The sequence below is a fragment of the Hippopotamus amphibius genome, chromosome 9, assembly GCF_030028045.1.
Source record: "Hippopotamus amphibius kiboko isolate mHipAmp2 chromosome 9, mHipAmp2.hap2, whole genome shotgun sequence".
In the NCBI taxonomy this organism is placed as follows: Eukaryota; Metazoa; Chordata; class Mammalia; order Artiodactyla; family Hippopotamidae; genus Hippopotamus; species Hippopotamus amphibius.
The window spans coordinates 64,468,039-64,485,068 of record NC_080194.1 but is presented as its reverse complement, the minus strand read 5'-3'; the positions used below and the strand labels follow the sequence as shown (position 1 = coordinate 64,485,068).

Genomic DNA, 17,030 nt, shown 5'->3' with positions numbered 1-17,030 from the left:
ATTTATCTCAATGTATCCATTAGATCTCATGTTCCTTTTAGAATGACGATCAAGTGTTGTCCATTTTTACATTATTTTCTGGACCTCAATCACTTTTCCTTAGCACCCCAATGCTTCTAACAAGGATTTTTGCCAGCACTGCTCAACTCAACAGAACTCAATCTCAGAACTTTTGCCCCACGTTCTTGCTCATAGCTAAGCAAAAGATTTTAATACAGTTTCCTAGATAACTTTACTAAAATAACATGAACTTTAAAAAGATTTGCTCTTAATAATTCTCTTTTTCCCACTCAGGGCTTCTCCAAGAAATATAAAGTCACACAAAATAATAAACTCTTGAGTCTGTAGGTACACAGATGAATTAATATTTATCTACATTACACTTTCAAAAAAAATTAATTTGGATTTCAACAGGCAATTCACCACAGAGTGCTAAGACCAGGAGAGAAAGGGCATAGATAAAGCAGTAGTAGGTCAACATCCAATTCATTCATTATAGCCTATTAAAGATATATACTTCATTTCTATCTTTCTTTGCACTTTACATGTTTTACCAATATCTTATAACAAAACACACAAGCATTTAGCAAATAAGGTCTATAGCATTCTGCTATCAGGTGTGAACTATCACAGATAACACAAAGTCTAAAATCAAAGACTGCCTTGAATTCATTTCTAACAATCATACATTAGCAAATAATAATAGGAAAAAAAAAAGCAGAAGAAACATCTGAAGTCAAATATATCAATATGAAGTAGGTCCTGTAATGAATAATATTTTAAGTGTGTCAAACTAACCTAATTTTATATAATCTAACTCTGGAAGTTTATTTCTTAACTTCCATAATTCCTCACATTTTCAATCAATAAAGAATAAAAATTTACTTCATCATGGAAACAGAAAGAGGTTTAAACAAACCACTGCTTACAGCAAAGACCTTACCCCTACAGCAGTCTTTCTCTTCCTTTATGCAAAAAATCCTAAAACGTTCTTTGATAACACATTAGAAACCCCTCATGAAAATTTCATCCCTCCTTCATTCTTTCAGCATCTTTTTATTACATACTTGCTATATGCTCTATTTAGCACAGTAAAGAAGACACACAAGGGTTCTCTATAATCACTTGTATTTATAGAAGCTATAGAGAATTACATTACAGGAAAAGCCTCATTATGGGGAAGTACAAGATACTACGGAAACATACACGCCCTTCTGTGTAGACAAAAGTAACTGCTTATTGATATTCATGCAACTATGTATTATCTCTTCACACATTTAAACTATCCTGAGAACCCAAAAACAAAAAACAAACGAAACAAAAAAGTCTGTTGAATTAGATTAAGTGGTCCATCCAGTTGAAAAATGTCTGACTCAAATTTTCCATAGTCAATGAACTATTACCAGTACTGGAGAATGCCACCATGGAAAATTTTTTCTCCCTCACTAAGCTATATTTCCATATTACACAGAGGTAGCTGAGTTGTACCCCACATAAACCTCAAAAGAAGAGGAAAAACTCAAACATTCTTCATTTTCCTTAACATCACCTTGCCTCCACATACTATATTATAAAAATTAACTCAAAACTGATCCCCAACCTAAAAGTAAGAGCTAAAAACCATAAAACTCTTAGGAGTAGCTGAGGTGTAAATCTGCATAAGTTGGATTAGCCAATGGTTTCTTCAGATATTATACCTAAAGCACAAATAATCAAAGAAAACATAAAAAAACTGAACTTCAAAATTAAAAACTTTTGTGCATCAAAGGACACTATCATTTATTTAAAAAAAATTACAAATCACTATGTTGTATACCTGAAACTAATATATTTTAAGTCAACTATAGTTTGATTTTTAAAAGGGCGGGGGGACACTATCGAAAAAGTGGAAAGATAAGACACCGGATGGAAAAAATATCTGCGAGTCATATAAGGATCTAGTATCCTGAATATATAAAGAACTCTTCTCGCATTCCAAATACATAAAGAACCACATTTAAAATGGGCAAAGGATCTGGATAGATATTTTTCAAAGATATACAAATGGTCAATAAGCTCAACATCATTAACAAGATGTTTAATATCATTAGTTATTAGGGAACTGCAAACCAAAATCATGATATATACTATAAAAATAACACGTGTTAGCAAGAATACAGAGAAATTGAAACCTTTACACACTGCAGTTGGGAATGTAAAATGGTGCAGCTGCTGTGGAAAACAGTCTGGTAATTCCTCAAAAAGTTAAACATGTAATCACCACATGACCCAGCAATTCTTCTCCTTGATACATACCCAAGAGAACTGAAAACACATTAACACAAACACTTGCATACAGATGTTCACAGCAATACTATTTGTAGTGGATTTAAAGAGGTAAACAACCCAAATGTCCATCAATGGATGAATGAACAAAATGTGGTATATCCATACAAGGGAATAATATTAGATTATAAAAAGAATGAAGTATTGTTACATGCTACAACATAAATAAACCTTGAAAATATATGCTAAGGGTAAGAAGCCAGACATGAAAGGCCATATATGATTCTATTTATACGAAATGTCCAGAAGAGGAAAATCCATAGACAGAAAGTAGATTACTGGTTGCCAGGAAATGAGGGTGAAGATTGGGGAGTGACTGCTAACAGGTAGGTGGTTTCTTTGCAGTGGGGGGGGGGATGTTTTGGAATTAGATAGTGGTGATGGTTGCACACAACATTGTGAATGTATCTTATGTTATGTGAACTACATCTCAACTTAAAAATTGCATCCAAAAAAATCACTTTGCCTCCAATTCCCCTTTTCACATTAGCTTTGGATTAGTTAAATGACAACACCTCAAACCAGTCAATACCATGCATGAAATCAAATTTCTGCAGACAATTATTTCAAATACACCAAAAAGGTCTGCAAATCCTCTCCAGTGTGAATATCACCCTATTTACTTTTTGGTATATACTTGAAGTACAGTAAGATTTTTGCATATTAGATGTATTTAAAATGTTATATTTGTATTTCTCAAGCTTCTACAAGATAACTAACTCTATTACCAGCACATAAAATTTTAACATACACATATACACACACACACAGTCCCACCATGACCCTTGTTCTCAGAGCTTATAAATCACATAAGGAGACCAACAATCAACAGAAACATGTACATTAAAATACAACAATTGGGACTTCCCTGGTGGTGCAGTGGTTGAGACTCTGAGCTCCTAATTCAGGGGACCCGGGTTCGATCCCCAGTCAGGGAACTAGATTCCACATGCATGCCGCAACTAAGAGTTTGCGTGCCACAACTGAGGAGCCCACCTGTCACAACTGAAACCTGGTGCAACCAAATAAATAAATAAATAACATATTTTAAAAAGATAAATAGATAAAATAAAACAACTGAGTATATCCTACAAAGTCACTTGTAAAGTATACCTGCAATCTTTAGTGGGAGAAGTTTGGAAGGCATGTCTAGCTTCCTCACCCACTACTTGAAAGAAATGTCCCCTGAGTAAAATCAGGGCTCCTAGCAAGCTTTCAAGTACTAAGTTTACAACTATAAATATCAGCACCGTTTCAGAAATCACTGCTGGAATTCCAAGCACTCAGAGAAGACCTTCAGCAATTCCTAACAGCCCTTGGAATCAATTGATGTAGATTTAGTGGTCTTACTACCATGGCCATCACTACTACCACTCCAACCTTTGCTTACCTCACAAGGCTTCATTCTAAAGCAGTCATTTCTTTTCTCTTGCATTTTGACATTATCTATTGAGCGTACTTTATCCTTCCTTTTATCTAAAGTGAGGCTGCCACACAGTTATATACTGGAGGCACCCTGCACATAGATTACATCATCAGCACCTCCTGGAGTTGTACAAGCAAGCAGCTCTGATAAACATTTCAAATCTAATTCTGGTCCCCTGTTTAATTCTTAAAATTAATTTCTTCTTTTAAGACCATATCCTCAAAAACATGCATTTTAATATAGTTTTCAAACTGAGTAGCTATAACCAAGAAAGTTTTTTTCTTTGCTATAACAAATACTTTGGAAAAACCACATAATATCTAAACAAAACTAAACCTCAATGCCTTCTGGGTTCCATGAAACATAGCAATTTGTTATAATGTTTTTTATCAATGTTACTGAATGACTTTATATACAATTTTGTAACCAGGTGATTACCATTCACTGCAACTAAGATAATGGCCATAAAAACATTATTAAAATATCTACTGGAACAGACCTCTATGCTGTGTCCATATGCTGCTCACAGAATAGCCTGAGCTGTGATGGGAGATTATGTGTAATCATTCAGTACTTACTGGGCACCCAAAGGGTCACTGACTAGCTACTCTGAGAAGATATAGAAGATCACAAAAAAGAACTTCCTATTGAGAGAAAACACACATGAACCCTACATATACATATATACAAACACACACACATATATAAAAGCATAATACTAAGTACAGTTTAACAACAACAACAACAAATTACAAACTTTAAATGGTGATGATAATGTTGGAATGACAGAAATGGGGAGTTATTCAGCAATGTCTTTATGAAAGAGGTTACTTTAAATGTGAATGTTAACGAAAGCAAGTTAGTCTAAAGAATATTTAAAAGGAAGGATGGGTCTGTATTGACAAAGAGGTGAAGATATTTTGTGTCCAAGGAATGGAATTTGCAAAGGCTGGCTAGTAGTTTGGGGGTCAAGAATTTATTCTGGCACACCTGATACTTAACCTGCTTGGCTGGAAAGAAATAGCTTAGATATATTTAAAACAAAACAAATGAGGAAAAACAGATCAAGAGTCTCAATTAATGATGGACTTTATCAAGGCCATTTAGGAAAAATTACATTATTACCGTTAGAGACTCTTTTTGCCCCCCCGAACAGTCTCCTTTCCAAGTCACGAAGACATTCTTTCCAATCTACTCAACAGTATGACATAATCAAAGGATAATGTCACATCTCTTGGTCAGTCCTACAATGACTGGGTCACTGTTACCCTGCAAATCAAATCCAAAATTACTCTGAGAATTTAAAGGACCACTTAATCTAGTTTCTGAGTAACCTTTTCTACCCTAATATACACTCTTCCTTAGAGTTGCACTTTTTTAGTCTCAGAACACTTACAATCTTAAAAATTGAGGATCCCAAAGAGCTTTTATGTGGTTTTTCTCTATTGATATTTATGGTGTTAGAAATTAAAACTGAGAAATTTTAAAATATTATTTCATTTTAAGATAATAAAACTCATCATATGTTAGCATTTTTCTTAAAAAAAAACAAAAAACAAAAACTATTTTCCAAAACCAAAATTTAGAACAGTGGCATTGTTTCACATTTTTTCCAAAACTCTTTACTATCTGGCTTAACGGAAAACAGGTGGATTCTCTTATCTGCTACTACATTCAATTTGTTGCAATATCACATAGCCTCTGGAAAACTCCACTGTACAGCAAGAAGAATGAAAATGGAAAAGGTAAATAATGTCTCAGCATATGAATATAGTTTTGACCTCACAAACATGCTGAAAGGGTCTTGGGGACTCCCAGGAATCCCAGTCCCACACTTTAAGAAACACTGCCATGAATAGATAAATATGGTTTAATTCATCCCCTGGAATAGAAAAGCATTACATAAAAAAGTCACAGTGAGATGAAAGCCAGACCTGATGCTAGACTACCTGGGTTCAAATCTTAGTTCTCCTCTTCCTGGATATGTGACCTTGGGCAAATTACTACTCAGAGCTTTAGTTTCCTCTTCAATAAAATGGTGACAATAATAAAAATCTCTCACAAAGTTGTTGAAAGGAATAAACAAGTTAATAAATGCAAAGTGTTCAGTAATGTGACTGCCCAGCACAAAGTAAGCACAAATAAATATCTGTTAAATATATATAAACATAATCTAAGCATAAACAAAAAGAACATGCCTAGCTGTGAGTATTGCCACTACATTCTAATGTAACTTGAGATGTCCTTAATATTCTGATAACCTGGCAAATTACAACTCTGAACATAATTTTTAATACAAAGGTTAGGTTCAACAAAATTCACTTTTAAAGGAATATCAATAGTAAATTCTAACTGCCCATGAACAATTCTCCATGAAAAGAACCATGTACACAATAAACATACAAAATTCTAAAAGGTCAAATCCAAAAATTTCAATCCTCTAGAGAAATATATAAAGCCATTTAACTGGGAACATACTGGGACAGAACACAAACTAACGGAAATGCCACTTCAGCCACCAAAAGAACAGGAAGAGTAAATATTAAGCTTTTACTTTGAAAATCTAACCCTACTTCTTCTGGGTAGGGCTCTAACCTCTTGCCAAGAAGCCTTTAAGTTTATTTTTCTTACTTCTTTGATTTTTAAGGTTGAAATCATGGAACCAAGCATTCTAAAACTGAAGAAAACAGGACAGAAGAGGCTTTCTATGCATTATGGTGAACTTTCACATTAAATAGTCTAAATGATAATCAGAGTCAAAATAAACTATTTTATTTCAATTAAAGCAATTCTGATTAATTAAAATAAAAAATGTATTTTTAAAACATCTAGGGAATTCCCTAATGGTCCAGTGGCTAGGACTCCACACTTCCACTGCAGGGGGCATGGGTTCAATCCCTGGTCAGGAAACTAAGATCCTGCAAGCCATGCGGCATGGCCTAAAAAAGTTAAAAATAAAAAAATAAAGTGAAACAGCTTTAAAAAGTTAAAAAAATAAAATAAAACATCTAATTGAATGTCATACAAGTGTTTTACAAATCAAATAAGAGAAAAAAAGTCACTTTATAATGAAGTTTTTCACTTCTTATTTTTCAGTTGAAATTAAATTCTAAGACATTTAAAAAAATTATTCAGATATTAAAATATATAAACATAAAAAGCACTGCTACAAGAATAAAAAAATAGATGACTAAAGTCTAAACAGTATTTCTTAACAAGTCCACCAGTGAAGCTTAATTGCTTTACAAAGATATTTTAGAATTAACTTGCTAATTACAAATAAGGTGGCTACCAAAACAGCTATAGGTCGAATTCTCTTCAGGATTTCTCTTTTAAAATACATATTATTCAGAAACATAACTAAATATATCAAGGAGGAAAAAACTTACATTTGTGGAGTTGTACTGTATACCTCCTGCATTTGACATAAATAGTCAAATCTTACTATTACCACTTTGATGACTCAATTACCATTTTTTTGTATTTCAGAACTATTAAAGTACTAAGGGACAGAACAGGTCAAGAAATGAAAGCGAAAATATAAATCATATGATTAATTCTTATGGGAAAGAACAGTAAGCCCAAACATAGCTACAAAATAATTGTCTATTTGTAAAGTCCCAGTTATCTTATTTCTAAATAAGAGCCACCTGTGGCAGGTCTTCCACTTACTATCTTCCTCACATGTACCTTCTTGCAAATCAGATCCCAGTTACCAGATACCTTCTTGACAATATGCAAACTAAGCATCCACTGGATATCACTAGCTAAGACATTAAAAATCAATAATTTGCTTAAAAAGATAATTATTTCAGATGCATGTCAATATTTTATATGTATTGTTAATGCTTATACAAACCACTAACCCAAATACAAATTCCACCGTCTACATATTTAATACATTCACAAATTCTTACTTTAAAAAAATGTTTCCACAATTAAAATTAGGCAGTCTAGTGCCAATACACAACACACAAATACCCACACTGTATCTAGAGATATGCTTATAATGGATACTTAATAACAACACGATCTTGACTTTGCTGTACAGAATGTAAAGCAGATGGTGGCTGGAGTAAAGTGTCCCTTGAAATTAATCAGAAAAAATATGGATAAAAAAGTGAAAACATTAGCGCCATTAACATTTCATTTCAGTGAAACGTCGAAACATAAATGCCCAAGGAAAGTAAACAAGTATAGAAAAAAGAAAAGTGTTCTTGTCAAAAAAAAAAAAAGTGTAAAGGTTGTGAAACCAGATAAGAATGTTTTTACTTTAAGAATTTATAAATTTAAAAATTGTGTTCTGTATATACTTCAATCAGTAATGTTTTAAGCATTCTATACCCTCTTTAAATGGAGTTAGAGACAACCTTCTATGCATATGACTTGCTATAAGAGAGGATTAAATTAGATAAAGGTTAATAAGTGCCTGGCAAACTGAAGTCCTTCAAATACAAGGGCTGCTATTCTTCTGTCTTGATTATGGCCATTAGAGGCCTGGAATTAAATGCAAATCATGTTTATTTTTTTAAATATGTTTCAGGTTTGACAACTCTTTTCACACTAGGGACACTAGTTAACATTATTATCTATTGACCCCTATAAGCAAAGCAAAAGCTCTTTCTTAAACAAGTATACAATGTAGTATGAATTAAGCCATAATTCATGGATTACAATAATCATTTCCTAATATGGACAGACCTTGGCGAAGTACATAGAAACCACTTCCACACTCTAAAGGCTTACAGGAAAAAAAAAGTCTTAAGCATATTTTTGTTAAATACTAACACTTAAAAAATGAAATCATTTTCATTATGCTCAACTAATTAGGCAACAGTATCTCAGGATATTAAAAGCTGCAACAGAACTAAGCCTTCACTAGAAAAATTCCTAAAAGAGGAAGAATTATATCTACATTAAAGCCTTCAAAGTCCATGGTGTCAAAACCCAGAACTGTTTGTGAAAGCCTTTTCAATTTTCTCAAACTATGTTAAAGTGTGTGAGGGAAGAAGGTGTTTAGAAAAACCACTTATTGGTCAGACTTCACTTAAATTTATTTCATTAGCGGAACTGGTTATAAGGGTGTTTTAAACAACAATATAGGGAAAACAGTATTACTGTATTTCAAAAACCTCATTTAAAAGAAACGGAGTAGTGGCTCCTTATTTATATAGATTTTTTTTAAAAATCAAACATTACCAGAATACTCAAGTTCTGAAGTGGGAATTTATAAACACAGCCGTGGTAGAGAAAAAGAACTATAAATGTGAGATTATCCACACCAAACCTAAATCCCAGCTGGTATCTGCAGCAGCTTCCATTACAAGAGAAAAGGCTAACATTCATAAAACCACAAGCAAGTCTCACTCTCCTAACCTTACCTAGCCTATTTTCTGACCTTTTCTACAATGTGTTAGAACTGCAACATTTGAAATAAGACAAAAACCTTTAAAAGGACTTTTAAAAGAGGTATCTACTCTTGTTATAATTTATCACTTTGAAGCGAGAGAAGAGGATAACAGTTCACAAAGTCACAAGTAGTTTCTTCAACACCAAAAACAAACAAACAAACAACAAAACCAACCTAACAAAAGAATGAACAATGTTAGGGCAAACCAAAGATGGGGTAGAGCAAGCCAAGTTAATCATTTGAAGAGAAGTAAACAGTAGAAATGTCTACTCCAAATATCAGATAATCAAAAAAGGGCTTATGGCTTCATAATGTATTTTAAAGAATTTTCTCTTTATAAAAGTGTCACCATTTAAATACACTCAGAATTCTTTAAAACAATCAAGGATGGATAGTTAACAAGCAGCCTTCATGATCCGCACATCAGAAAGAAGAACCAAGCAGTTAATGATGTTTTTTTAAACTTTTCCACAAGGAAGGAACAAGTCACAATGAATAATGGGTCTGTCTGAGGCAATAACTTGTTCTAACAGCACTTCATGAGCAAAGTATCTTGGAAGGAGTCACTTTTTGTACATTTTTTTTTTAAAAAAGCGCAAACCTTACGGCCAAAGTCCAAACGAGAAATCAAAACAGGACTCCCGTCAGTGAATTCCCTTTCAGGACATGCTCACTCTTGCTTCAAACAGTAAAGCAAAGTAACTTTCGTGTAGGATGAAAGTCAGTCAGGCTTATGTGTCCAGTAGCCATTTAAAAAAGGAACTTATTTATTACCATGCCTTTTCCCATGTGTTTCCCTGAAAAGTTTCAGGTCAAAACTCCACTGAGTCAAAGCTTGAGTAATCCACTGATCTTTGTACCTTGAGGTAAAGGAGTGGAATAAAAAAGGAGGATACTACCAGGTGGCTTCCAGGTTTGGAAAAGCTGGGAGGAGTTAGCTCTAGTAATTGTATATAAGTTAGTGAATGGTGTAATATCTTGCCGTGTAAGAAAAGCTAGTCCCCCCAAAAAATAACCAGCATAAATTTAAACTTGAGTCCCAACTCAAGCATCACCAAATATCTTTTCACTAGTCTAAACGATGTATGTTAACCGTAGGTTTGATTATTAATCCATTTTGAATTCCAATAGTCTAGGCTTCACTCAAGCTTTTAAGTTCAAACCGTCAGGCTTAACAGCTCTAGGAACTAATACCAAAATCAGCAAATCCTTTTCCATACCCCCGTTAGAAAAAAAAAAGGGGGGGGGGGACGGGGGGGAAAGGGGCGCCTGACATTCATAAATTATCCCAGTCAAAAGTATGAAAAGACAATGATTAAATTGCACCAGAGATGATTAAAAATCCCGACGGATTTTCCGCACAAAGCTTTCCACACACCAAAGGAATCCTTTTACTTTCACTCCCACGAAGAAAGTAGTCCGGGAAAAAAAGTCGGGTATTGAGTATGATATTTACAAAGAGACGAAGGAACTTAACTGAAGCTACAGAAGCAAAGAAAGGTAACCCAAGGGGAGGAGGAAAGGTGGACGACAAGACCGGGAAGGGAAGGGACAGAAGAGGCTAGTGTAGCAAAGGAAGTGGGGATCACGTCAAGGGAGGCTGCCCCCAGGGTTGCGGAGAAACAGGGATCCGGGCCCACGGCACCCGGCGTTTACGGAAAGCCGAAGAAGGCTGCTGCGGAAACAATAGGGCGGTGAGGACGCGAGCAAGTGGGGAAACGCTCAGGAGAGGGCGGCTAAGCAGCACCGGACGGGTGGGATGAAAGAGCAGAAGGCTGCAGCAGACAGAGGAGGCCGGGAGGTGAAGGAGCTAGGTGGAGAGGCAAGTTGGCCGGCTGTGATGGGGTAGCGTGGCGCACCGGGCAGGGAAGCCAGGGTCCCCTAGGAACCCGGAGGGGAGTGGCTTGTCAGGGATTTTTAGACAGGGAACGGAAGCCGTGAAGGCAGGTGTGATGGAAGCAAAAAGAACACAGCTCGGACGAGCACAGGACCCGCCGTGCCAGAGAAGACGCAGGGAGGGAAGAGGCAGTTGAAGCGGGGAAGAAAAGCCATGGGGAGAAGGACGCGGATCGCGGGGCGGGGGCTCGGCTTCACTCACAGTCCAGGTGCTTTTTCTTGGGCCCCATGATCTCGTGGGTCGTGGCCTTGCATACTGTCTTGGACACGGCGGAGCCGGTGACACTGTGCTGGGCGGCGGTGATTCGGTCTGTCAAGCTCTGGCCGGACATTTCTGCGGCTCCTCCGCCACCCCTCCCGCTCCGTAGCCGGCGGGGACTGGGACCCCCAAGCGCCGGAGGACCCCCACCCCCCACCGCACCCCCTACCCCCACCGGCTCCTTCTCCGCCTGCCGGCCTGGGGCGGGGCTCAGGGCCGCGCGCAGCCACCCAGCCCGGAAAGAACCGGCTCTTGTCACCCGCGGGGTCAGGCACGGTGTCGGGCACTCCCCTGCCCCCGCCTCAGCTCAGCCCACCCCTTCCCTGGTCAGCTGGAGCCGGGCAGGGCAAGAGGGACAGGCAGCTGCAGGAAAATGGCGGCGCCAGGCTCCTCCTCGGAGCTTTCCGGGCTGCCCCGGGTCACGTGACTCGGGCACCGCCCCTCCTTCTCCTTCTCCCGCCCCGTTTCCCTTCTCTTTCCTCTTCGACGCCCGCCCTCCCTCGCTCGGCGAGGGAAGAGCGGGGCGGCGCCCGCGCGTTACGTGGTGGAACCCGCCCGGCGGGCGCAACAGGAGGCCCGCCCGAGGGGCAGTGCGCGGCCCGCCGTGTCACGTGATGCTCCCTGGCAACAGGTCGCTCGAGGCTGGGCTCCCTGGGGTCACAGAGGGGAGGGGAGGGGGAGAGGGGAGGGAAGGGGTGGAGGGAGGGGAGGGGCGAGGGAGGGGCGGCGAGTCAGGCGAGCTGGGGAGGGACGTACGGCTTCTCCCCTCTCCCACCCCTAGTGTCTGTGGTTGAGACCAACGGCTTGACAAAGAGGAGGTGCAGCTGCCTTCTTAGCTCCCCCTGAGGAAGGGGGTGTCAGGGCTCCCTGGGCTTTCCTAGCAGAATCAAGAACGTGTTTAGGGATGCCCCTCAAAGCCATCCTCCTGGCTTAAAGGAAAAGGAAGAGTCTTCCGTCGGCCCATTCTCGGAGCGTGCCAGCAGGCTTCTCCCTTCTGTGGATTTTGAAGCTCTCGCTGCTTACTTACCCCAGAACGGTTGGGTTTTTTCTCTTTTCTTGAGAGGCTTGGAAATGTCACCTGTTTTTGTTTATCTCTTCTCTGAAAACACAGTGCTGCTCGTCTAAATTTGGATACTAGTGGACCAGTATTCTTTCTCTAGGGTGTCAAATAGGACAGGAAACACATAGCTTCAGTGGAATTTGAAAAAGGAAGTAGTAGGATGATGTCAACAGAGATTAGCTTGACCCTACAAGGCTGACTGCTGTGGTGATTAAAGGCCCAGACCATAGAAGGAAGTGAGAGGGTGGTAAATGGAGAAGTCCCATTCAGAGAGTCCAGACATCACCACCTGCCATCTCCCCTGGTTTAGTCTTTGTTCTCTTTGGCCTCTTTTTCTCTTGCATAAACCAGACTTCCAGGGAAAGAAGACACTGAAACTGTCCTGTGGGCATTTTAGAGGAATTATTATATCTTGTGAATCTGTTCCATGAGATGAAGATCTATTAACAAAATCTTTTCAAGTGTTATTAGGGCCCCAGTTTCAACACAAGTTTAAGGGTAAATTTTAAAAGCTCCATAAATGTTAAATTACCATGATAGTCGTATGTAATCTTGATAGTTTCAAATGAAATGCTAACACTCAGAAAGTCTGTGTACACCATCTGCCAGCCAAGTCCAAAATACTGTGCTTCAATCTGGTGACTCTCAAAAGATGCAAAGCTAATAGATAGTTAACATTTTATGTATCATCATGAATTTTGTAGTCTCCTCCCATTCCCTTCCCCCCTACCCCCCTTTTTTTTCACTACGGCTGGTGAAAATCTGCAACACCATGCTTTTGCCAAGAACATCAAGTGCTTAAACCAGCAGGCTTCATCTTTGTCAAGCCAGCCCCAAATTTCTCAAAACTGTATGACTTCCTTCGGTGCATCTGCAGTCCATCTGCACTTTGGTGCCCAGTTTGCTGCTGTGTGTCCGCTGGGCAGTGGAGTTACCCAGTTCTCAAGACATCCTTGCTATTCTTCTATGGGTTCCATTTAATAAGTTACCGGGTGGCCTGAGCCTCTGCATTGGTTGACCCCAGCTGAGGCCAACAGGAGCTAGATCAATAGCTAATATTTAGCTAAATATTTCGCTAAATCAATAGCTAAATATTTCATCTTTAGGGAAAATGTAAAACGTTATTCCTAAACACACAGAGGGCAACATGTAATTCTGCACTACTATGAATGACAGTGTAGGAAAGTATTTCACAGTTACTTTTACCAAAGAGGTTCTTACAAACCACCTTCACTCAAATAATTGTGGACATGTTCACCTTATTAATAAACTAGCTTCTGTTAGAAATATCACTGTAATTTTTTTCAAGGGCGTATTTTAGAAGTTTCTAAATATGTGAACAATTAGTGATCGTTGTAAAGAATGATGTATAATTGTAGACTGAAAGATACGAAGAAGTTTAGATGATGGGGAAGTGTTCTAAGGATAAGAATTACTGACTATCCCATTTATTATGCTTAAGTTTTCTGTGTGTTCTAATTTCCTTAGTCTATTCAAGAAATATCTTTCCCTGAAGTCCCACAGGTACCTCAAACTCACTGTCACCAAAACTGAACTTCTCCTTTCCTTGCGCCTTGTACATCCTGAATCCATACTGATCTTCTACTTTATTCCTTGTTTCTATTAATGGCTTCACTACCTTCCCAGAAGTCCAAGTCAGAAAACTGTGATTCATTCTTAGCTCTCCTTTCCTATTTCTCATCTAGTCTAATCTACTTATATCCCTCAAATCCATCTTCTCTCTAACACCACTTCTATTGCCTTTAGTTCCAGCCTTTATGATCTCTTTCCCATGTAGACTATTCTAGTAAATACATACCTGATTTCTCTGTCTCTCATACCTCAACCCTCCAATAAAGATCTTTCTGAACCTAAAGTATGATCATCTTTTCTTTGCATTAAAACCCTTTTGTAGCACCCTCATCACTACTCTAGAGAATAAAATTCCATATTCTCAGCCTGACATACAGGCCCTTCATGATCAGTAGCCCCTACCTAACTAACTACTGCCCATTGAGCCTCATTTCTTCCCAGGCCCCCACGTGCACTCCAGCCAGTATCACACTGCTGGCTGTACTTGGATGTGCCAAGCAATCAGCAGTTTCCTTTTGTTACGCATGTAGTTTCTTGTACATCCTTCCGCTCTCTAGTTATTTTAATTGTTTTATTGCACTAGCACAGGGGGCTGGCAGAGACATCGTCTTGCTAGTATTGTGACTGATGCATAGTGGACATACAGTCACGTGCTGGTTGAATGAATGAATGAAAATACTTTGAAGTCACCCATTTGGAAACATCACTGCAAACCTCTCATTTAATAAAACCTGCCCATTTTTTCACACTTAGTGCGTAATTGTCAGATTATGGACAATAATTATGAATTATGGACAGCAGATGAACATAATTATATCCATCCCATCATTATCGATATGAAGCATCATCCTTATTTCAGCACTTTAATTCGTTCACTCTTTTAAAAATATATATATTGAACACCTACTGTGTGTCAGGCACTGTTCTAGGTGCTGAATACTGTTCTAACAGTGAGCCCATCAATCCTGTGGGAGCTAATGACTCTTAACTTGGATCACCAACTTGAAGGCCTATGTGCTTTAATTACAAATGAACAGAACCAAAAACAGAAGAAAGGAAAAACTTGCATAGTACGTGATATTTCCTAGGGTCCCCTACATTAAAAAGTATATTGTAGAGAGGTCTGAGGTACAGGGGAGGGAGCAACAGTTTTTTGAGTGCCTTCTATGTGTTAGGAAAACTACATGAATTTTTTATTTAATTCTCATTATTGTAACTCTAAAACATATGTGCCACTTAATACAAGGGGAGAAAAAAGTCTTAGAGTTTAAATGCTTATATAATTTTTCTCCATTGCTTGAAAAAATTAAGTCTTAGAAGTCCCAGAGTCCCGCAAATATTCAAGTGGTAGAAGCAAGATTTTAAAACTCATTGTCTTTCCGTTACTTTGTCTAAATCCTTTAGCCAACACTTGAAGCAACTACCGTATAGATTAAATTCACTCAGCAAATACTTCTTGCCCGCATACTATATGCTAGGCACTGCTGGATGCTAAGATATAATAATGTGTGAGGCAAACATGGTCTCTGTTCTCAGACTTCTTACACTATTTTAAATGGCAACAGGAGAAAAATAAGTGGGGAAAAGAAAATATGCTGCACCTGAATAATCTTTATAAGATCTGTAAATTGGTTTTTTTAAATTTATTGGTTGCGTTGGGTCTTTGTTGCTGTGCGTGGGCTTTCTCTAGTTGTGGCAAGCGGGCTACTCTTCCTTGCAGTGTGCGGGCTTCTCATTACAGTGGCTTCTCTTGTTGTGAAGCGTGGACTCCAGGCACGAGGGCTTTAGTAGCTGCGGCACACAGGCTCAGTGGTTTTGGCTCACAGGCTCTAGAGCACAGGCTCAGTAGTTGTGGTACACAGGCTTCGTTGCTCTGCGGCATGTGGGATCTTCCCAGACAAGGGATCGCACCCATGTCCCCTGCATTGGCAGACAGATTCTTAACCACTGTGCCACCAGGGAAGTCTAAGGTCTGTAACTTTAAGGTAAGAAAGTGAGAGAGAGAAAGAATATGGAAGAGAGGGTTGACCAGAATTTCTACCTCTTATTATTTCAGTTAAGCTCATTCCCAAATCCAAAGATCTACCAGTTTCCTCTTCCCACCCTCTTAGACATTATGTTTATCAGATAAACTGTATCTAAATTATAATCTTTTGACATTCTTTTAGCTCAGCTGACATGAACACCTTGGCAACCTCTTCATCCCTCACCTTTCTATGTTTATGCTTCCTGATGCTGCCAGATCAGTTAAAAGATCATAATCTTATGTAACCTTACACAAAGGTAAGGACTTTTCTTTGAATGTAGCTGAGTTCTCTTGCTAGAACCTCCAAACAAGGACTTCACTTCCAACTTCACTTCCCTATTCAGGCTCTCAGAATACATCCCTGTGATAAATAATAATTACATATAACTGTATGGATTATTTACTCTATGCTAAGCACATTACATGCATTACCTCAGTAAAACCCTAAAACAACCTCATTACCTAAAGTGGCAGAGACACCTTTGAATTCCCCAAAGTCTGTTCTCCTGAGCACGCATACTAAGTTGCCCTGCCTCTTTTGTAATTAGTTGGGGTCATGTGGCTGACTTAATACACAATGGACTGTGGACAGAAGTGATGAAAGCCATTTAAGTTTCAGCCCATAAAACTTCTAAAACCTCCTACACGTGCACCATATTCTCTTTCTTTCCCTACCTACCAGCTGAATGACAATTGCAAAGAATCTAGAGGAAGTCAAAACTGCAAAATAGAAGAAGCCTGGGGCCTCAGATTAATCCTTGGAGGAATCCTGCCCCAGAGAACTGCATAACCAGAAACACCTGTGTTGGATTTTACTTGTTTTATTAAATTATGCTTCTGAAATTTTGATGTTGTGTGTTATAGTAGTAATTAGCTACCCTACCTAATACCCTTCTTTTCTCTCCATTTTACTGATGAAGAAATTGAGGCTTAGGAAAAGTTAAGTAACTGGCTTCAATTTGCTCAGCTATCAGGTGGGGGAGCAAGAGTTAGATCTCAGGTCTGCCTGACTTTAGAGCCTGGGCTCTCACTGCT

The 17,030-nt window shown here is 38.5% G+C and overlaps 1 protein-coding gene and 1 long non-coding RNA gene across 21 annotated transcripts in view; one reads left to right on the top strand and one right to left on the bottom strand.

The window, feature by feature from the left end:
• The window catches only part of PICALM (phosphatidylinositol binding clathrin assembly protein), a 99,349-nt gene extending 87,598 nt beyond the window's left edge, over positions 1-11,751 (bottom strand). For 5 of the 20 annotated variants that reach the window (XM_057747848.1, XM_057747852.1, XM_057747853.1 and 2 more), the window contains exon 1: positions 11,260-11,751. In XM_057747848.1, the coding sequence (XP_057603831.1) occupies positions 11,260-11,389 (130 nt within the window). In that variant the 5' untranslated portion in view covers positions 11,390-11,751. The remainder of the gene's footprint in view (positions 1-11,259) is intronic. The other 15 variants (XM_057747849.1, XM_057747850.1, XM_057747856.1 and 12 more) reach the window with 8 other exon arrangements.
• Positions 11,752-11,807: 56 nt separating this feature from the next.
• LOC130860075 (uncharacterized) lies at positions 11,808-16,811 on the top strand. The gene is made up of 3 exons (XR_009055369.1): positions 11,808-11,947; positions 16,138-16,252; positions 16,678-16,811. It is a non-coding gene; the product is annotated as an uncharacterized LOC130860075 (long non-coding RNA).
• Positions 16,812-17,030: the final 219 nt, after the last annotated feature.